Source organism: Pterocles gutturalis, unplaced genomic scaffold, assembly GCF_000699245.1.
Source record: "Pterocles gutturalis isolate BGI_N339 unplaced genomic scaffold, ASM69924v1 scaffold1199, whole genome shotgun sequence".
Classification (NCBI taxonomy): Eukaryota; Metazoa; Chordata; class Aves; order Pterocliformes; family Pteroclidae; genus Pterocles; species Pterocles gutturalis.
Genome location: NW_010135358.1, coordinates 14,816 through 37,318, shown reverse-complemented (window position 1 = coordinate 37,318; position 22,503 = coordinate 14,816). Strand labels below are relative to the sequence as shown.

At 40.4% G+C, this 22,503-nt stretch overlaps 1 protein-coding gene across 1 annotated transcript in view; it reads left to right on the top strand.

The window, feature by feature from the left end:
• The window catches only part of CDH13 (cadherin 13), a gene marked incomplete at its 3' end in the record, with an annotated part of 251,098 nt that overhangs the window by 215,348 nt on the left and 13,247 nt on the right, over positions 1 to 22,503 (top strand). Inside the window, exon 9 of the mRNA XM_010081843.1 lies at positions 21,989 to 22,131. Coding sequence (XP_010080145.1) covers positions 21,989 to 22,131 — 143 coding nt within the window. The remainder of the gene's footprint in view (positions 1 to 21,988; positions 22,132 to 22,503) is intronic.

Below are 22,503 nucleotides of genomic sequence, written 5' to 3'. Positions count from 1 at the left end.
ACTGGAAAAAGCAAGTTTACATCTGTTACTTGCCTTTGTCGATCACCAACCTTATATGTAGTGAATATATAAGCCATGGATTGCAAAGATAATTCAAAAAGCCTTTTTCATGTGTCTTGTCAGGATTTTTTTGGAGATTCTGAACAAGGATGAGACTTCACATTAATCACAAACACTTAAGGGATCAATTTAGTATACCTTTTTGCACATCAAGCCTTTTTAAAGCGTTTTTGTTGCAGGTGGAGGCCAATAAACTTGATTTTTGGGGTACACTACAGTCACTTACAGAAGTACTGTATAATGAGGGAGGGACAGAAAGTCTTAAAGAAAGAATGCTTATGAAGTAACGCACTTAGTCATTGTTAAATATGTCTCCTAGAGTCTGAAGGACTTGTCTTTGATTCCTAACAACAGGAGATTTGTTTTCCTTGTGCAGACAGAAGAATAGTTCTATTGTTATAAATGAGTGGCTGAGCCATGCTCTCAGCATGCAGCACCGGAGTTTTTCACTGTTAGTTACACCCAGGAGCATCTCAAGTTGGCTCGGCAGTTTTATTTATGGCCTGCCTGAACCCAGCCATTGGGAATTTGCAGCGCATCTCTAGATCTGAAGTTGCTGTATATTGGACAGTGCAAATTGTTTTTCTTTTCCTTTCTCTTTTTTTAAGTTAGAAGGAAAGCCAGGTAGAGAGGGGAATCTGCTCGAAGCAAAAAGTTTTTCCTCTTCTCTCTTTCCTGCAAAACTTTGAAGCACAGAAACAGTAACTCTAGAGAGCAGCGTGTATTGGGGTACCCAGCAAGCAATGCCAGGGAAGGAGAGACTCGATAACTTCTGAAAGAATGAACTTAGCTGGTCCCTCATGCTACAAAACTACCACTTACAATTGCAGGTGCTCACTAGTCAACCATTAGCTCAACAGCGTTCTTCAGAACAGTCTTTTTACTGAAACTGCTGCTTGAATGTGTTAATACTGTCTGTGTAGGTAATCACTGTGACATATATATATATATGTTACGATCATAACATCAATAACTTAAGGGGAAAAATGAATGAAAAAATGCATTGTCTCTTTTTTTTTTTTTTCCATTATCTGACCAAACTGACTTCCACCTTTTGTTTACTGAACAAAGTAAACAAACCCCTCTTTCCCCATACAGCAACATGGGAAAGAAGCAAAATTGTTTCTGGAGTGGTGCTGCACCTCCTTTATTCTCCTCTCATACCCATGACCACACTGATGTAACTCTGGAAGGGGTAATAATGGCTCAGTAGTAAAATCTGGCCCCATTTTTCCTGTTTGGAGGTGATTTGTAGCTGGCCAGCACTGTGCAGATATATCACTGAGTCTGATTTAACATGGAGGAAGCAGCTGGTTAAAAAAATAAAAAAATTCTCTGGTGGAGACTACTGAGATGAGACTGAAGAGAATAAATGACTGGAGTCAAATCCCAGTGCTGAGAGAATTAAAGCGTCTGCCAAATGTGTAAACCATGTCCTGTAGAAGCTGTGGAGAGCATCTAACACTGACCATTCAGGAAAGGCACTCCCAGCTCTGCCAGCTCCAATGTCAGAGCTGTACTGCTACAGGACCTTCTTTTCCTCAGAGGAGTGAACAGATGCTGATAGTCCACTTCCCAAAGTCTGGTATTCAGTCCTTTCATTACTCATAGGCATTCCCTGGCTTGCTTAATTTACAGCCAGCATGTCAACACCCCCCTTTTAGCACCCTGGGGAGTCCCTAGGAGTCCTTCATTTCTCAGTTGTTTCTCCTCGTGGTGCACACCTCTAAGTCTCCCCCATTGTTTCTTGTTTCCCTCTTCTTACTGATATTCTCTGTGCTGGGGCAGATGTTAAGCCTCTTCTCTCCTTTTGTATATGTTAATTTTTAGTCCTTAAGGACAATCCCATCTATCCAGTTGGTGCTCAGCTTTGGTGTATCAGCTTTTGCCCCACAGGGAGGGGGGGAACTCCCATACTTGCTTTGCCTTATCTATGCTAACATCTTACTGCTTGGTTCTTCCTAGCAGTTGCCAAAGTTTTGGGGAAGGATTAGTGTACATAAACAGGTTGCTGTAGCACCTCTATTTTCCTTACCCTCTCCTGGCAGAAAAGGAGGCGGAGCAGGGAGCACATTTTCAGCCAGACTGAGGTGGTTTCCCTGAAGAAAAGTGTCCCTTTCCTGGGAAAAAAAAGATTAATCTCTGTCTCTTTGATTAGTCCCTGAAATAGCAGGGGTGCCTGAATTAAATTATTAAAGACTACCTAAAGCAGGGGTTCCAGGAATGCTCAATCCCCTGGGTCATAGTTTTGCTACATGAAGCCAGACTTTATCACTCCTGACAATACTTGTCAGAAGATCATATTCCTAAAATTTTCCATCTGCTCTATTCTGTTGGCATAAATCATACTTAATATGTTGATATTAAAGGTACCGATGATAGAATTGAGAACCTGTTTCCATGTAATCAAATAAGGCATAGAAAACTATTTTAATTTTTCTTGATATTGCCTTAAGAATCCCAAATTCTTGATTAATAAGGATGAATGTAACATTTAAGGGGAGTTTAATTAGACCCTCTGTCTTTATCCTGCATAACAATATTATGCCACATTGTGATTTCAACCATGTCAGCGCTCAGCATGAGTGGCTGTGAACTGTGAAATTATAGGGCACATTCGTCATGTCACTGACTAAACAATATTGGAGATCTTCTTGAGAAATAGAACAATAGGATGTATCAGTCACAAGTTACGCTTGCAGTGGAAGTCAGATCTTGACAGTAACTCACTTTGTCATTACTGTTCTCGTCTAGCTGCAGAAAAGGCAGGATTCTGCCTCTGGAAGGAGTAAAGAGTATCTTCATTACAGTCAGTTGGCTATCAAATTTGGGGATGCTGTGTGAGGAGGCAGGTTGACAGGGAAGGAGGTGGGATGAATTTCCGTTAACAGTTTAAAGTCATTGCGTTCTTGAGTCCCACTCAGCCAGTTAGATCGCGCGTGCACGTCTGTACGTAGTTACAACTTTCAGTGGTGCTTTGCCAGAAGTGTATTTGGATGGGTAACGTGTAAGATCGTAGCTCCAGTGACCAGTGGTGTTTTACATGAAGGCAAAAGCTGGAAAACCAAGCACCCAAATAAAAGTTCTCCAGGAAGACCAGTAATGCATCGAGGCCAGAATCCTGTCACCAAGTGGGAGTAAATAATTAAGCCGTTCTTGTTCTTCTTGGGGAGTTCAGCACTTCCATCTTTGAAGCAGGTATTGATTTCAGATGACACCACAGCAGGTGTTGCCTGGCATTCATGTCCTGACTGGAAAAGGGAAACGCTGTATTTCTTTCATAGCTTTTTGCCTTGCTGTGAACATATCAGGCGCCAGTGTTATTGCTACATCTCATTAATGTGCCATCTCTAGAGTAAGGACAGAATAAACCATGGACACACCCACTTCAGGGGCAAAATTCACACTGAATCTGGCTGTAGGATTTCCTCTCAGAGCAGAAGCCTTCCCAGACCCACAGAACTTCTGTTGTATGTTGACAGCCACTGCTCAACCGCGAGACATCCGTTGTCTGTGTGTTTCAAGGCATAAAGAAGCCCATCTCCTTTCAGACTCACAGGCAGTTATGCTTGGAGTGGAATTTAAGTTCAGCGAGGAAATTGTCAGAAAGCTTTAAGCACTCATTTTTACTAAATGGGGCTCTGCAATGTTACTGTAATAGGAAAAAAGTCTTGTAGAGTTCAATTGGAATTTTTCTATTAACTTAGTAATAAGGATGCCAATTTCTGTAGAATAGTTTCTGAGTAAGACTGAAATTATGTTCCTTGTTAAGCAGCAGTAAGCCTGCAGATTCATTCTTGGTTCAAATGTGAATTGCTAAGGACTGACTTCTTCCTAATTTTATGAGCGTTATGCTCTAGGTAAATATGCCTACAGAGACATGATGCCTACTCTGTATAGAGCTAGATCATTATCATCCAGGTGATCCCTTGGGGCAGCTCCGTTGGGTAGTACTTAGCATAGCATTGCCTTGGAGATACTAACCTGTCCCACCCACATTTCATTGAATATTCCGAACCCTGGAGAATTTTTACACATTTAGCTATTTTAATGGCCCTGCCAGAATAATATTTCCTCTTTTTCTTTTCCAAAGGGAAATTTCCAATAGAATTCTACCTGCCTTAGGCCCTGCTTCTCTGGAGATTGGGCCCTAGGTCATTGGTAGCATTTTATATATAAAAAAAAAAATGCAGCCGCAGAGTTATCTGATAGTACTTCAGGGCTAAAGCAAGAATTTTTTTTTTTTAGTAGGGCACAAGGTTTTCAGCTTAAAATGGAGCATTCAAAATTGCTTCTGACCCTGGAAGCTTCTAAGTTAACTACTGTTTAAGAAACATTTTAAGAGAGAAAGAAAACAACACTCTCTCAGTTTTCCATATCTCCATGTCAATTGTGGTCTTAGTTTGACTCATGGAAACTGTTGCAGAGTTTAGGTTTTTAAGTACAAGGAAAAAGGAAGCAGCCCATAGCAGCTTTAATCGTTGTTTAACTGTAACCCTTCAAACAAGTTCTTTGTGCACTTAGGTGAGCTGTTTCATTTCAGCTTCAGTCATTTCAGGAAAAAAATAGCAATTACTTTTAGTTTTAAAGGTCTTTCGGCTTCCATTTTTTGTCTAAGTGAAACATGAAAATTCATCCCACAGTAATACTACTGACACCCACTGAAGGCAGCTGGCAAAACATTGGGATGCCTAATGACAAGGGAAGAGGGCATGAGAAGTTTAACTCTTGGGCATCCAATCCAGGGTTAAATAACACAGAGTAACTAAAGCATACAAGTTAGTAAGCAGCTTAGGAAAGGATTAAATACCTTCGATTTACAGAGCACTATATACTGTGTGCACTGAATGCAACAGATAGCAAGCAGAAAATAAAACCATATATGACCAAATAGTGGAAGGCTGTTGGTAAAGCGTTGGCCTCATTGGTACCACGCTGCAGCCAAGAAAGGCCTCAATGGAAAGTTTATCTGCAACTGTCACCGTGGCGAATTAAGGTTAAACAGCCGTCACTCTTCCATTTCCTGTCTTTTCAGTATTTAATCCCATAACATGGAATGAAAGCTCTTTTTGTGTCACAAGTGAATACTCGTGTGGAGCACTTTCCTCTGACCTCTTCACATTTCCCATCGTTGGCCAGCAGATTTCTTAACTGACGCACATTTGTCATGTTGCTTAATGTGCATCTGAAAGGGACTTGGCTATTATGATGATGAACATGATAGAAAAATTGTGCTGTATGGAGTAGATCTGTTGTAGGCAGTATATCAGAGCAAGCATTCAGATGCCCACAGGATACTTACCCTAACAAAAAAGATGCTTTCTATCCTCCGAAGGAATATTACTGAGAAGTGTTCAGCACAAACTCACCTTTCAGCAAATAAAGGATAATTTTCCCTGTAAAAAAATCCTTTAATTTTCTATTTCTTTGAAAAACACAGGGTTTTTTCCATAGGTCACATATGATATGTTGAAATATATCTAAAAGGGCCATTTTGTCAATCCTGCTATGCACTGTGGCATGCTTTGCAGAATATCTAGCAGAATATAATTTCTGTCACTATTCTCTATCAATATTTACATGTGCAGGACCAAATTTGTTTTGCAGCAACATCAGTTAGACGAGGGATGTAACAATGAATATCCCTGAGTGACTGTAACTGAGTGTGGAATCTGACTTTTAATGGGTTTCTTCAACAAGTGGGAAGTAGTATTTCATTTTTCTAACGTCCCTTGAAGGCACAGGGAGAAAGGGGAATGGAATTCAGCACAGCAACCTGTAACAAATGTAACAGCCTAGACTTGATGGCATTGTAAATAAAACAACTAAGACATGGTTATACACAATCTTGAAAAGTGATAAGGGCCAGACAGGTAAGAGGGAAGTCCCTGGGTTTTAAAGTGCATTTGGACAGCTTGAATGCCTGAGAATCTGATTCATAGAGATTAGAAAAGGTAAATCACGCTTCCTCTTCATTTGTCATGGTCATTAAAGACAGTGAGTTAGACACAGAAAAGAACCTGGCCTAAAATAAAGGAAAAGATGTGACATGGTGTCACACATTGCTCCAACGTTTAGGACAGAAAATGCTCGCATGTTTTCAGTTTAGTTCAGTGTACTCAGTCAAATAAACCTCAGATAGGAGACTGCATGTTATTGTGAAAAGAAGAAAAGAGAATTAATTAGGTTTCTTCTGTAAGAACTGCACCCATGAAGTGCATAGAGTATTCACAATCAGCTGAAAAAAATGAAAATTTAATTTGTGTTATTATTAGCTAGGAATAAATGTGCCTTTTTCTTCCTGTTATCGGATTAGATGGTGCTGTGAATTTGTCTTGAACATTATATGTTCACATTATCACACATGCTACAATTTCTCAACTACCCTGTCCTTCTTTGTTACTGACTGCTGCAAGATTGGAAAGGATTTTTACTGGGTGGCTATGCATTCCTCTGGGCTACATAACTATACAAAAGCATCAGGACAGTCTATTTTCCAACTATGAATATAGATATTTTTAAACAAATCTAAACTAAAGAAGTAAAAGGAAAAAACATCTTAATTGCTGCAATAATAATAACTGAGTGACATGTTTTATGGAATCAGTCGAGTTCATTTCTATGGAAAAAAAGTTATTAATTTGTTGGCTCTTCACTGATTTATACAACCCTGTGAGAATTTCCAGTTCTTCGGATAAAGTCAGACCATTAATCAAACATCAGGCAGCCCTGCATATATTTTTCACATAGACATTGACATGGAATTAACCTTATCATGTTCATGTATTGTAATATGCAACTGAAAATATAATCCGATGTTGAGCAATGGCAAGGATATGTTTTTACTAGGACATCAGTTTAGTGCAACTTTTTACATAAGTGCCCTATAATTTTCCAAAAGTAGTGCCGACACAGAGTAATTCTCTCAAATCTGTGTGAATAACTCAGAATTTCCTTGAGAAATCCATCCCGGACAAATTTATTTGCATGCGCTTGGTTGTGTATAAAATATTTCTCATGAAGAAACACTAGGAATTCCAAGGAAATACAGGAAAATTTAGGCTACTAAAACAATCGTTAATAAAAGTCTAACTCTTTTCTTTAAAAAACAGATCCTTATTGCCTTCCCTTGCACTGACCTTTAGAGAATTCAAATTTTATAATAGATGCTTAGTAGATTAATTAGGAAACAAGGAGTTAATTAACTCCTGACTAACTCATCGGTTGGTACCCAACTGTGACCCAAATGATGCTGGTTTGGTTCTGTTTCACTCTAAAATATTTTGACTGGGTTTGGAACTCCAGGTATCTCCTCCCCAGAGGTAGCATCGAGGAAGCCCCCCTGAAGGGCTAGAGCCAGGATAAGCCTTTCATTCCCCATGTCCTCCTCCCAGTGCCGGGTACCAGCAGGAACTTGAATTTCCAGCACACTGCTCTTGCTTCTGCCAAGCTCCCTGCCCCAGGGACCTGGTGAGGGGCAGGGGAGAGCTGTAGTGGTGTTTTGTTGGTTTAGAGCTGGCATCGGTGTCGTGGTGGGTACCGGAGACGGGGTCAGTGAACCCATCCAGCCTTGCTGGTGCAGTTCTACCCACAGGCACCCAGCCCAGAGGCACAGGAACACAAAGGTAACGGGGAATGTGTCAAGGTGTGTGCTCGGGTCTGCGTCACGGGCTGTGCCCAGGGATTCAGGGGCTGAGGGGGGGCTGCGGGCTGCGGCAGCGATCTCAGCGTGTGGCTCCGTGGGATGCCAGGTGAGGCTGCGGGGTGATGCTGCAGTCTGCTGTGTGTTCTCACAGCTCTCCCTTGTGAACACATCCTCTCCAAGATATGTCAGTTATTAATTCAGTTGTTATTGTGAACCAGGAACATGAAATATACTTCTGGGGATCAGCTCCACATTCAGCAAAGACTACAAATAATGGCTCAGGCAGTGCTCTAACGTGAGAGAAAACAAGATTCAAGCCAGGTGTTTTGCCTGGATGAGGTTCGGCTCCACTCCCAGGATCAGTGTTTTCCTTTGGTGCAGTCTGGATTCCAACGTGGATCTTTGCCACTCAAGACTACGCCTGTCAAATATGTGAAAACATATTCTTATAATCATAGGATTAGCAACCAATATCTCACCAAAATGAGTTTTTGGAGAGGGAAACCTGCACCAGCTGCATATTTTCTACTAGCTGTCGCATATGTGCAGTTTAAACAGAGCTGGGGGGATGGTGTTGTGTGCTTGATGGGGAAGGAGAAAGAAGGAGCAGTTTTTTTTTCCTGCCAGGGCCCTAACCTGCCAAGAAACTCCGAGGCTTTTCTAAGTCAGCAGAACATTATTGCTCTCCTATCATCCCTTGTGTTACAGCGCTCACCTTAGAAATAGCTGAATCTTAGAAATAAGTCCTGTGTAAGTTCAGCCAACTCAGGAATGGTCCAGCTCTGTCAGCACAGGAAACTACTTTGATTGCTTTTCTGGCAGTATCAGCTTCTTCACAAATTTTCTTTCTGAATTGCTACTTATTGCATGGTCAATTTATTGTGTATTAAATTTTGTCCTTTCTTACGCTAGTCCCTTTTTTCTTTGTCTTTTGCTGCTAAGCTTAGAAAAAGCTAGTGATATATTTATGCTGGTTCATCACAGTAAATATATGTAATTGTTTGGCTGAAATACCTGATATAGTCAAGGGACCTCTAATTTTTTTTTCTTGATGAAAAACCTCATTGAATTAGGACCCAGGTCTCAAGCAACTTTGTTTGAAGTATCTGGCCTTTATAATGAAATTTTTGTTTCATGGTGTCGTGGTTTCACCCAGTTAGCAGCATAAATACCGCACAGCTGCTTGCTCACCCTCTCCCCTCCCAGGGATGGAGGAGAGAATTAAAGGGGTAAAGGGAAAAGAGACTTGTGGGCTGAGATAAGAACAATTTAATAACTTAAATACAATAAAATTGAAACTAATAATTATAATAATAATAGTAATAACAACATACAAATGAGTGATTCACAGTGAAACTGCTCACAATCTGAAGACCAAGGCTCAGCCTGTTCCTGGCTAATGATCCCAGAGCAGAGAGAATCCTGAAACCACAGTCCTGGAAGAGATAAGAGCCTGAGAGTCCAAGAATCGACTGAGGGAGAGAGCGAGCACTTCCAGACAGAGCCTCATCTCTATACTGGGCATACTGTGCATGGTATGGAATAGACCATTGGCCAGTCTGAGCCTCAGTCCTCAACTGAAGGTCAAATGTTAGGCCAGTAACTGGGGCTGTGCTCCCTCCCAGCTTCTCCTGCACCTGCACGCTGCAAAGCATGGGAAGTTGAAAATGTCCTTGACTGTCCTGGCAGCAACTATAAACATCAGTATGTTATCAGCCTTCTTCTCAGCACAAATCCAAAATGTAACCCCAGATTAGCTACTATGAAGAAAGTTAACTCTGTCCCAGCCAAGAGCAGGACACATGGAGTTACTTAGGAATAAGAAAATTACTGTGATTGATGGGATAGCTTTTCCATGAGTCACTGGGTCTGTCCTTTAGTGTAGTTATGTATTCTTCATAGCAGATACTTCACGTTCCTGTGTAAGGGATGAGTATTTCCCACTTTATCCAAGACAGAGACTCAACCTCTTGTTCTTCATTGCTCAGACCTTGACTTGACAGGCTGAGCAGACATTTCCTTTGTGGCATCTCTTGTATAACTTTAACTAAAGTTGTTTTGTGATTTAAAGGTTGAGGTTTGAGAGTCTGGAACTTATTTTCTAACAAAATACCTGTCTTGTTTGTTTTGGGTTTTTTTTTCTTTTTTGTGGCAATGATCCAGATTTCTGTGGTAGAATAGATTTCACCCAGCTACTACATTTTCAAGGTCTCATTAACTTTTAAGTATCTCTCCATTCAGCAGTGTTTACAGTTTCTTTCAACTCTGTTAACAATTCATAAGATTGCTTTATTTGGAATTGCACCGTCTTGGCTAACACCTACTTCCTGACTTCTGCTGTAGTTCATCTTTCACCCCGCCCCCCCCTTATTTTTTATGGGTATTAATCTTAAAAAAAAAAAAAAAAATGTAGTTCATAAATACTGGGCACATTTTTCCCTAGTAAAAGTTGCAGTCTTTAAAAAAAGAAAAACACTGACAAAAGCAGAATCTTCCACCTTGAGGATCATAATTTAATCTTCTGCTAGAGGTCATTATTTTCTTTACTAGCGATGACAAAAATACCTCACATTTTTCCTCTTTCAAATTCCAGTGTAAGTTCCACCACATAAATCAGGAGAGCATTTCAGTTTTAATTTGTATGAAATTCATAGTTTCAGCACTCTTTTCTAGCATTTTCTCTAGCACTGAGGGAAAAATTTACTACATGTAGTAAGAGATGAGACAGAGGGAAGCCATGCTATTAATAATTCTGAATGCCTTGAGGACAGCCAGAAACTGTGGTCCCAGAGATCCCACCTGTGTCTGTTCAGATTTTGACACCATTCTTCCCATTTTTGTAATTTTTTAACATTCTTCACTTGACAGTGAACATCTGTAATTAACAGAAAATGTGCATGTTTAGTATCAAAGGGAGTAATTCTGCTAAACCTGCAGGAACCAGTTCAGAAAATGTCCTCCTTGGTGTTGCTTGCTCCTCTGGCAACAGGGCGGGTGGCCTGTTATAGATCTAGACTTGACTTTTAATTATTTTCACGGTGACAAGGACTTGTTCCCCATCTCTGGGATAACCTAGATTTATACTGGACTGTAATTCTTTGAAAAGTTTTGGTGAGAAAAAGGCAACAAGAGGGAAATAAAAGAGGCAAGCGAGTGTGAAAGAAACAGATGAAGCAGTGCCCAGGAGATGCCGGCTGCACGAACCTCCGCTTCAAGCAGCACCAACATTGCAAACGCCTCAGATTGGCACGGGACATAAACTGTGCTAAAATGATTATTCAGCGTATTCACCAATTCTTTACGCTTTCCTTTTGGAAATTAATTTGCAGAAACATTAATTCCCTTCCTTCCTTATGAGACGAGTCCCAGAGTTGATGTTAATGGGGCCAGGACGGGATCTTGTGAACGTGTCGGTATCACAGCGGCTCCGGCTGCAATCCTGCGCTGGAGCGGAGATTCGTGGCTCCCTGCCCTGCCTGTCTGGGGAGTGCTTCCAGGTGAGGGTGTTTTCTTTGTGACTTCAGGATTAGCCAGGGCAAAACCGAGGTTTTATGGCCACTGGCAGAAGTAACCCCTTGCTGGGACGAGCGGGTTCCCGGCAGCAGGATCTGCAGCCCCGCGGGAGCTGTATTGATCCGGACACACTAATGCTTCACAGCAGTGAGCCATTCTCACCTCCCTCCTGCCCATCCCTTAGGAAAAAATAGCGTGCACTGAATCTGTCGAAATGTGCTATTTCATGCCTCTGTTCAATAGTGACATTTGAGGAGTGAATCTGCTGGGCTCTCATAAAAAATTTCCTATTTTTTCAAGAGCTACCGCGACCTACCCTGGACAGAGAGAGCAGGAGAGGGATCTCCAGTGGGAGAAGCCGCTTTTGCTGGAAGCGTAGATACAAAGAACTGGCATGTGCAGAAACTTGATAGAGTTCTACTGCCAAAACCTTCTCTAGGTAGTTTCTAAAAGAACCTCCAGCTCATCTCATGTTGATTAGCTTTTGAGGCACAATTGCTACAGTGAAAGAACTTCTGCTGATTTGCATGTGTCAACAATTATTCTAACAGTAACAACGTGCTTGTACTAGTGTGTTAGTCCCAGATATCATGTTTTATTCCCTAGCTTTAGCAATAATTCAGATAGTTATAGCCTCTGGGTTCATTTAACCACAGCCCTAATCACTTCTGATTAAAAAATACATAAAATGAGTTTGTGGATTTTGTTTGTTACAACTTCTAGTATTTTTTTGCCCTGAAGGAAAAAAAAAAAAAAAAAAAAAAGAAAATTAGGTCTTGGTATAAAGAAATGTTTGAAAGACTGTGCAATAATAACAACAAATATTTTGTTTTTCATAACATTTTATTTAACAATTTTAGTATTTTCATTTGATTAGTTGCTGTAGGTTTTGTGTTGGGTATTTTTTTAATTATTCTGTTTGCAATGACTCTCCCATTAATGTCTTCATGTTTACCAAGGGTTTTACTCCTACTGTTTCTCCACGCAAATAACTAATTAGTCAACCATTTTCTCATCTGATATTTCTCAGTGGCAGGGGACTAGAAACTGAATTTCATCTAATTTTTCATTCTGTTTGGATCATATCACTGTAAATAGAGAATTGTGATGAAAGCCAACCTGCTAAATCATTGATGCGACAAGCAAAATAAAGCCGAAACGATGAATCTTGTTGCTCAGATGGAGAGGTGGGGTGTGCAGTTTTAAAAGTTCCCTACAGATGGAAACTGAAGCCAATACTGTCTGTAATGTGGCCGCAGCACTGCAAACTCTTCCCTGGGGGCACAGGAACCATTTCCAGCACTAAAATCTACAAGATTAGAGCCCCAGCCTGACAAATGGTCACCAGAGCCTGAGCGAAGGAGCTCATTGCAGAAGGGTACCAGCATTTCTTTTTATAACGCTGCCTCTCATTTCCACTGTGCTCCCTCTGACTCAGCGAGGAGCAGGAGACAATATCAGGTTTGTATCGATCTGTCATGAGCAGTAAGGATGAGCGGCTGAAGCTCCCTTGTTTGACCTTTCGTGCTGTCCCATATGCTCCAATGTGCCTGTCTTGGCAGTACTTCCTTTTCACTTGAATGAGACAAAAAACATTTCTGTGAGAGGTATGCTCCTTAATTCTGTCTGCTGGGTCTGCGCTTGGCTCGGAGTGAAGCCAAGAGAAAATTCCACAAGTAGAGATATCTCGCCATTATAATCTCCTCCCACCCGTAGAAAACAGTATGAATACTGCATCCTAGTTACCTGCAAAAAAGACTGAAGTAAGCAAGTTTTTTGTTCTTTTGGTTTGGTTGGTTTGTTTTTAAGGAATTTTTTTTTTGCTAAGAATTCTTACTTATAGAAAATACATTTTTGGGGGGGAGGGGATTTTAATTTTTATGATCTCTAACTGGTTTTTGTTATTATTATTATAGTTTAATTGGAATTTTACTTTTGGAAACTGGAAATTTAATGCTACAGTGTTTCTAAGTGTAATGGCATATTAGTATTAATTAGTATAGATGAAGTAGTGTCTAGAGTTTCCATTTTATTATTTTGTCTGCCTTTTTTAATATGTTGTATCAAAAAAGTACACTTCTAATAGTAAAAATAATTTTAAAACACCTTAATAGCTGAAATATTTCTGAAAAATCTGGTTTACATTTTCAGCAGACTTTCCTGGGACTTACTGACATAAGACTGGTACCAGCCAGGAAAGGCTGTAGCAGAGACGAGTTGTCCTCCAAAGCATTGGGCAGACTCCTTTTCTTGACGTAAATATCTGTATGAGACTCATAAACTGAAAGGGTGACTGAGAGAAGGAGGCTCAAATGGAAGCTTGTTCTAGAGAATATTCTGTGTTTTTACAGCACTGAGGAGTTTCAGTAAAAATTGCTGAGCTTCTCCAGTGGGATGCTCAGCCCTGCTGTGTCACACCAGGCTGAAATGCGTTTTTCTCAAGATCAAATCAAAGGAAAACTGATATTAACAGCAAATGTCTGACCAGAACATGAATGTGTATAAACCTTAAGCCTTAGAAAGCAACATATATCGGTCTTGTGCAGCACCACTGGATTTAGTGGTGTGTATATCCTGCCCACTGCACATCCTAACGGATACAGTGCCCTCGGGAGGGGATTATTGCACTCACTATTCGATGAGCCAGATTGGCGCTGGAGCCAGAGAGGGATGATGCCTGTTCAGATAGGGTTTGAATAAAGTATCTGCATGCTTATGTTTGTACATAAACTCCTAGAAACTTCAGAAACAGTTCAGGATCATCCAGGAAAAAAACTGCTGCAGCGAGTAACTACAAAGATTGTCACACCCGACCTGCAGAGCTAAGCGATGCGCTGGTGCGTAGCTAATGGATTCACCCTGGAGTGTGTCCACTTTATCAAAGAGAAATATGAATTTTCAGTGACCAAAAAATGAACAGAGTGACTTGTGGCACAACATTGATGTGTATTTTAATTTATTTTTTTAAATTGTACTCTAAGTTGACGTTTACAGCCTATGAAAATACAGACAGTCTGCAAGCCCATAAATCTGTTCCATGAAGCTGAAAAATGGCAATTGCATAAATCCTGTGTCTTCAGGAAGTTTAAAAATGCGTCTGACCTAATACCTTTCTCAGCAATGTCGCCAGAAAATGTGATTTATTTCATGTTCTAGATTTTGTTAATGATATGTTTATTGTGATTAATAATAGTATATTTCACTTAAATTTTATTTCTGTATTTTAATTTTTTTTTATTATTTTAAAGAATCTAGCCAAAGGAATTTGAGCATGTCCAAATCTCTCTGCAGGAGAGCACTGCAGGAGATATGTTACAGCCTACTGCACATTTAGCATATAGTCACACTGTCAGTAGCAGCATTTCAATCCAAATTCAGAACCATGCTTTTGGTATGATCACGTATTTAATGGGAAAAGATGACTGACTGTTTAGTGTGTAAGTCAAATACGGGGAATAGTAAGTACAAACAGATCGCAGTTCAGATTTCCTTTCAGACTTTTTAATAGCATCTTTTGAAGATTGTTGGGGTCGTCTTAGCTCTGTGTTAATAGATCATGTTTACAAGGGATATGTGATACATGTACATCAGGGTTTTGGGCAGATGCAGTCAGGTTTAAGATTCAGAACAGGTTAGGTTTAGGTTGTGTCCACACCACACTGGGAGATACCTGGGCTAGCTCTAAATTAGCTGGTACTAGTAACAGGCTGTTACTGGTAGCACTGAGCTTAATGCAGGAATTTTTTTTTCTGTTGATTCGTATTACAAGAATATGAGAAGAAAAATGCTACAACTAGAGAAGCAGTTCAGCTGGCTGACTCAGCAGGGCTGCATGTGTTGTTCTCTCACCTTATGGGTATCCTATAGATTGGATGACAAACCTACAGCCGTTATTCAACAGGGAGCTGCATGAGCTCTGTTATGAATACCTAATGTTCCCAGTTCCCCAAAAGTGCCACGCTATTATTCTGGATCCTCAAATGTCACAGGTGTACCCGAATTGCCGAGCAGCCAAGTCTCCTGTGTGCAGACCACAGGCACAGCACACCGAGCAGTCGATAGGTCTATAAATCGGGTGGAATTGCCCTGACGCATTCCCCTGGGAAGCACAAGGCCCCGCGCTCAGGTACAGAGCCGTGTGTTGAGAGCGATGTGGAACAGGGCATTTAGCAAGCGCCAGGGTAGCGCTGCGTGTCTGCTTACAACAGCCATGTAGCTTGGGTATGCGTGAGAAACAACACCGATGGGTTTGCCCCTCGCTCCTAACACACAGCCTTTACCTGTTGAGACGCTTTTGTTATTTCAGGCAGTGTTATTTGAATTGCTAATAGATGCTGAAAAAATGGCTTAGCTTTGAATTATTCCTCAGCTACACCTGCATAACAGAGCACCCTAAGCAACAGCAGAGTTATGTTGAAATTGCCATGATCTTGTGCCCATGACAGTAATTTTATAGTTCTGAGAACACTACCACGATAACCGCATGCACTCGTTTAAATGGAGTTGCTAAGGAACTCCTTAGTTCCTAACTGGTCTGTTAGGGCAGACCAGTGCCAACTGCACCAGAGCTGAGGAGTTGCCAGTGGCATTTTGTTGGACTACAGACCATCACTACCTCTTGAAAGAGACGTGAAACCGTGTAACGCTCACGTGCAGGCTCCGATCCAGGCATTTCCAAAGTGAGTGGCAAGCTCTGAGTTTGCCTCATCCAGAAGGATGTGAAGACATCCTGTCATATGGGTCTCGGTAGGAATTGTAGAGCTCTTCAGGGGTCATAAAGAAAAACATATTGGGGTATCAGACGGGAAAGCACATGAGGAACTGGTATTGAATGGAGGTGTGAGAAGCCCTTTTGAAGAACTGGTTTTCCACAGAACTGCTGACTGGTAGTGTACTTTAAGCTACTGTAATACGGTAAATATGAGTCTTACTGGCAATCTGTTTAATGGCCAGAATTTTTAGTTAATATGGTGAGTTCAGTTATCCCTAGTAATGCCTCCTTTCTGTTGTTAGAGCATGCTTTGTCACACTGAACACTGGTACCGTGGGTCATGTGTTCCTGACCTGTACAACATGGTGTTTAGGGGCTGCAGCAGAAGATTTGAGGCAGTAGCTTTATATCTGGGTATAAAATGGAAAGAAAACCTGTGTATTTACTTGCACCTTGAAGTTAACATATTTTATTCATCAACATTGTTTTTCAGTATCTGAAAAAAGTGAAAACCCATATAACTGCTCCAAAGACATTCTTCCAATGGCTTTACTGACACATTTTAAAATAAAAAAAACAAGCCTGCAACTTGCATAAAAAATATCTTTACAGAATCAAATGTCAGTATAGTTAGAGAACATTAGTTGTAATATATGTTAGAAAATTACTATTGTTTTATTTCAGCCTGGGTTAGCGGTTAGAGACGCAGCTGTGCAAGGCTGTGAATATACATACATGAAGTGTAAGTTGCTCTCCCAAAGCTTATAACCTAAACCAGTATGGGAGCAGGAATACCTTTGTTATCATATAACTGAATAGCAGAAAACTTGTGGTGTGTCATCATTAATGAGTCTGCAGTATATTTCAGCTGGAGAATTGCTGCGTTGCAATAGAGTTTCCTTTCCACTCTTTCTGGTGCCATATGCTGCCGTAATTAGTGCAGGGAAAAGGTAATGACAGCACCGTGGAAAAGATGGAGCATGGTGGGAAGCAGGTTGATCTCTACATTATGTCATCCCTACACAAAGCATATGAAGCACAATGCAGTTTTAATCCAGAGTTTTAATGTTACACTTATATTTTGGGAAGTTTTTTTGTTTTTCTCTTACAACCACCGTTGTTTACATAGGCACGTGTATATATATACTGCGATGGCTACACCGGTCTCTCCCAGATACCTGTGAATCTTTTTCCAGAGGTAGTCGCTCTTGATTTTTCAGATGGACTTGATATAATGAGATTAAATTCACATTGGCTTGATTTAAAGATTACATAATGTCTGTATTTAGAGATTTTTTCATTCAGAAGCAAAAAGGAGCTCTCACGCTGAGCTGAACATAGAACATAGAACGCTGAACAGCACATAGAAAAATTTCAGAGACTGTCATTATATGGTATGGTCCCAGCAGGAGAAAGACAGATATGGTAACTTCGATACGTTACCTCATTGTAGATGAACTGATATGGATTCAGAAATGTGGATAGTATGAATGCTTTTCATTCAAATACAAATGTGTAGCTATACTGCTTAGGTGAAATATTGGGTCTATTCAACTGGTATTTTTTCATTTATGTCAGAGGGACCATGATCCATAAAAGCAGCAAATATGATTTGGAAATGTAATATATGAATAAGCTTTGTTATACTTCTGATACTGACTCCAGCCAGTCGGGCTGAAAGAGTATGAAAATGGTTGCTATCAATATTTCCCCACTTTCAGTTTCACCCAAGCCCAGTAAGTGTCTATATCTCTCTCTATATGTATTTTTATAACAGAGAATAGGAATTTTAACTCATCTGAGCTTAACTGTATTTTAAACATTTAAAAAAAATTAAGGAGATGAGCAACTATACCATTTGAAAATGCCAGTAAATATCTTTCTGCATCTTCAGAAAGCTATTCAAATTATTCTGTTCTGTTCTGTCTCAGTACTTCTAGTGTCTCTCATTGCTCTGCGTTCTCGGTCCTTTTGCAGTGATTTACAGACTTTGTCCTGGTAACACCTTTTCAAGGCAGAAATAGAACTTCACCATTTTAAAGCTGAGTTGGGGGCACAGCGTGAATTGAAGGGCTTCCCTGATTCCAATGTGACAGAACCAGGACCCAAAGCCCAATTTCTCCAAGTCCTGATTCAGCCAGACCAGCCTCGGTCACTAGTCACCACAGTGTCAACTTGCTGCCTGCAGTCTCTCGCCCTGTTCTGCATTATCATAGCAAAGCCCAGCTGCAGGATCACAGAGACATTTCACAGGGCCAGTGCCACTGCACCACTTCTTCTCTGTCGCGTCTTTCTGGCCATACAGTCTCCGTACGACGTGACTTGAACAGTGTCCAGATGGCACAAGGCTGAAAACCGCCGCCCTGACCAGCCTGTCTGGATCGCTCACCTTCACTCCTGCCACTGCGGCACCTCCAGCTCGCGCAGGTGTGTCATTCAGCGCAGGTTTGGCACGGCTTCATTTTGCCGTCCTTCCCTTTCTGTTAAAGCACAAGAGCCAAGACCCCTGACTCCGCACGGAGAAGTCTGGCAGCTCCCACGCTCTGGGAGTCGTTGCCAAGAGCAGCACTTGAGTGCGTGCGAGATGCCTGGCTGCTCTCCTCTGATGCCCCGGGCTGTTGCACCGTCGGCTCTGAAACTCTTTTTGTGGCTAGCGCAAGGTTGTGGCTCTGGTTAGATTTCTGTGTCCATATCATCACCACTGTTCTGTGCAACCATCTTCTGTGCTAATCAAGCTGCCAGCCGCTGGCACCATGCCCCTTTGCTAGCAACCCCCGGAGGTGTTCTCTGAATTGTTTTCCTGGTTTACAGGAAGAAGATGATGCCATTTATACATTTTAAATTATTTCCATATATTTGCCATTTTATTTTAGTTCTGCACCAAATTGGGCAAGGGTGTGTTTTTATTTGTGTTTCTCTTGTTCTGCATCTTTAGCCTCTCTGCATCTGTGTGTGGGTCTATTTTTTGGGTGTATACTTTGCAGCAGAAAATTTCCAGTCTAAGGGAATTGGTTTTTCTGCTTCTTTTGCAATACCTGCTTTATAGATAGATAGTGCAAGGGCATGAACCGACTGCAAGGAGGTCACAACCAAAATAGGTTACACCCACCTGCCCATCCCTTGTTGGCATATAAGCCCTTGGGAACTGTAAGCTGTTGGCATGGTGTAAAAATTAACCTCCCCCCCCAAAAAAAAAAAAAAACAAAACAAAAAAAACAAAAAACAAACAAAAAAAAAACCCCAATGAAATAAAGAAACTCCCAAAGCAGCACTAAATTTCACTACTGCAAAATAGTGAAAGTCCAAAAGAAACAGTAATTGGCACACCAGAGAACACAGTTCTGTATACATCCACACAGGTGTACCAATGTACTTATGATTTTCAAAACTAACTATGTACATGCAGGCACATAAGTTCATGTTTAACCACCTAAAAAAATGGTCTGACTTTCAAAACTGCTGTGCAATCAGCAGGTCCCAATAAAGTCAAAACTATGAAGTGAAACTTTGTATTCTGTACATCTATTTTTTATAGTGCTTTTCTTAATGACTCTATTCTAAACCTATTCCTAGCAGAGCCCTCAGAAAAAGGAACAAAGAACAGTCATCTTAACTGTACTGCAATATACTCTTACAATAAGTAAAAAATGTGGTGGGAAAGACAAAGTACTACTTTCACAATATCGTGTGCCAAATCACAGGTTATACAATTCAGGTTTTTTATTTGTACAGCCAACAGTACTTTGTAGAGCAATCCAGGAAGATAATACAATCCATTTTAAATTCTCATTACTTTAGAAGTGTTGAATCTTCTTAAATTGTTTTGGGGTTAATTGAGAATTTGCAGTTTTACAATAGAGTAGGAATTGTTTAGGCTGCCCTTGTTTCATATTTTTGTGCATACCTTTGTTGCAAAGTTATAAAAACAACAATAAAAAAGAAACAAAGAAGTGAAATGAAATAATGATCTGCATTGTTACTATTCTAATAACTCATTTTTATGAAACAAAGAAGTGAAATGAAATAATGATCGGCATTGTTACTATTCTAGTAATTCATTTTTACGGGAGATAAAGCTCAGGTATTGATTAATGTTTAAATGGTTATTAAGTGGAAAGACATGGGTTGATGGAATGTCTCACTGTGCCCTAGCATTTGCCTTTGATTCTTTTCCACATATTCCCAGAGGGATAATTTCTGCTCCTGGGGAAGCCAGTGGTCAAACTCTGAGTGACTTTTGTGGGAGCATGAACAAGCCAAGTGTTTTCAGTGTTTGCGTCTTTTTTCTCATAAATTCCAGAAGGTTCTGGTTTCCAAGTTTGTCCTTTAATTTATTTTGTCAGAATAATGGCTCATAAAAACATGGAACACCAGTGTGTTCCTATGTGCCATGGCAAAGTCAAGCTGGTTCGGCAGCCCTGAGGAGGTTGTATTTTTCAAGCCTGAAGCAAAGTCTTGGTAAAGAAAAGCAGTCATGTGGACAGTGTTAGCACCTCTGAAATTAGCCATGTTCATCTTCTGTAGGATGATATCACTTCCCCTGGAGACACATCAAAGAAATTTTGAGGCAAATGATGAGGTTTTTGGTGAGAGGTATTTCTCTGATGAGAAAGTTTTCTGCTACATGTTATTTCGTTTTTTCAAACAATATTTTTTCTTTGGACTATCATTCTTTTGAATTAAAAGCACTTTCTTGATCTTTGAAGTATCATGTCAATCTATGGAATAGTTTATTTAAATAACCTGTGGGCCACATGGCAAATTCATGCGAGTTCTGGAGCCCTGTGCTTTCTCAGGCGTATATTCAAGCCTTGCCTGCCTCCAGCTAACCCTGTTACAATGGATGCCTGATCTGTGGGCTGGGAAAAGATGTCTGTGTTGCTGACCATGTCTTTCTTTGTTGGCCTGCAATTTATTATTTCCTCTCCTAGCAACCATCATTTTATTTAATTTCCTTACTTTTTTTTTTTTACACCCCTAACAATCTGTTATTTTTTATTATTCCCTCTGCACTTTGCACTGATAAATTGTTTTTTGCAGCATTATCACAGAGGACCCCTTTCAGATGAATGCCACTATGAGGCACTGGTGAGGCAGATGCTCACTAAGCAATAAGAGGTTTCATGTCAATTATTTATCATTTGGAATGTCTATGGAAGGTTGTATGGCTGTTTATGACCTATAACAATTCACTACAAAAAAGATAAACAGGTTATTATACTAAGTATTGATTATATGATTTGAGTTTTGGTTTAAAATATTAACACATTTAATTGGAGAGGGAATTGGTACCAGTTAATTCAGCTCTGTGTTGTTATATTACTTAATGTATTTAACTGTGTATAGAATCAGCCCTAATCGTGTTTATTACTTCACTCAAGCAGGGCAGTTCTCAGTGCATGAACTCCATAATCTTTCTACATATCATTAGTATCAGGGTTTAAATATTTGTGCCAATTAATGCAAAGTAAGCATAAAAATGAAAGTGAAAGCCAACCATACCCTGGGCTGCATCAAAAGCAGCATGACCAGCAGGTCGAGAGAGGTGATTCTGCCCCTCTGCTCTGCTCTCGTGAGACCTCACCTGCAGTAGGGTGTTCAGCTCTGGAGCCCCCAACATAACAAGGGGTTCAAGGCCAGACTGGAGGAGGCTTTGGGCAACCTGGGCTAATGGAAGGTGTCCCTGCCTGTGGCAGGGGGTTGGAACTTGATGATCTTTAATGTTCCTTCCAACCCAACCCATTCTGTGATTCTGTGAATTTTGTTTTGAGGAGTCTTGTCAGACAGCATTTTCAAATCCCCGTTTAAACAATATGTATGTGGTTGAATTGTTTCAAGATGCCGAGCATCCATTTGAAATCATCAGAAGCAGGAAACTACAGAACACAGACAAATGTATGCAACCAGGTCTGCATATAACCAGCTCTTGTTAGACCTAATGAATCCATAGTCCATTTCCAGCCTCACCCAAAATAACTTGAATAACCCATATTTTGTAGTAATGCAATGTTTTTATGTAGATATATCATTTGTTAACAACTTCTATATTTTTTATTTAGGTATTCGGTTTACAAGGACCCAGCAGGCTGGCTAGAAATTAACCCCACCAACGGTACCATTGTCACTACTGCGATCCTGGACCGGGAATCTCCTTATGTTCAGGATAACAAGTACACTGCTCTCTTTCTAGCAATAGACAGTGGTGAGTAGCATGGAATCACATTACAGCAGTGAATATGGATTGTTCATTAACGTATATGACTTTTTTCCCTGTGTGAGGTCTTCTGTTCAGAAAGGTGCATGTGTGAAGTTAAATATGTGCTTCAGCACTTTGTTAGGTGGCCACCTAAAAGTGTTAGATCCTCATGAGAAACAGAAAATAGAGGAATTAACTTAAAACTTCAAACTTAGAACAGCTTTGATTTATGGTTAAGTCTCACACATTTATTCCTACACTAAGATCTTAATGCTAGAGGCAAATAGTCCATGAACATTCTTGTAAAGTAATAAATCATCTTTATCAGAGTTAATTTCTTTATAAAATTTGAGCAGTTAGTAAGCCTAAGGCACCTAA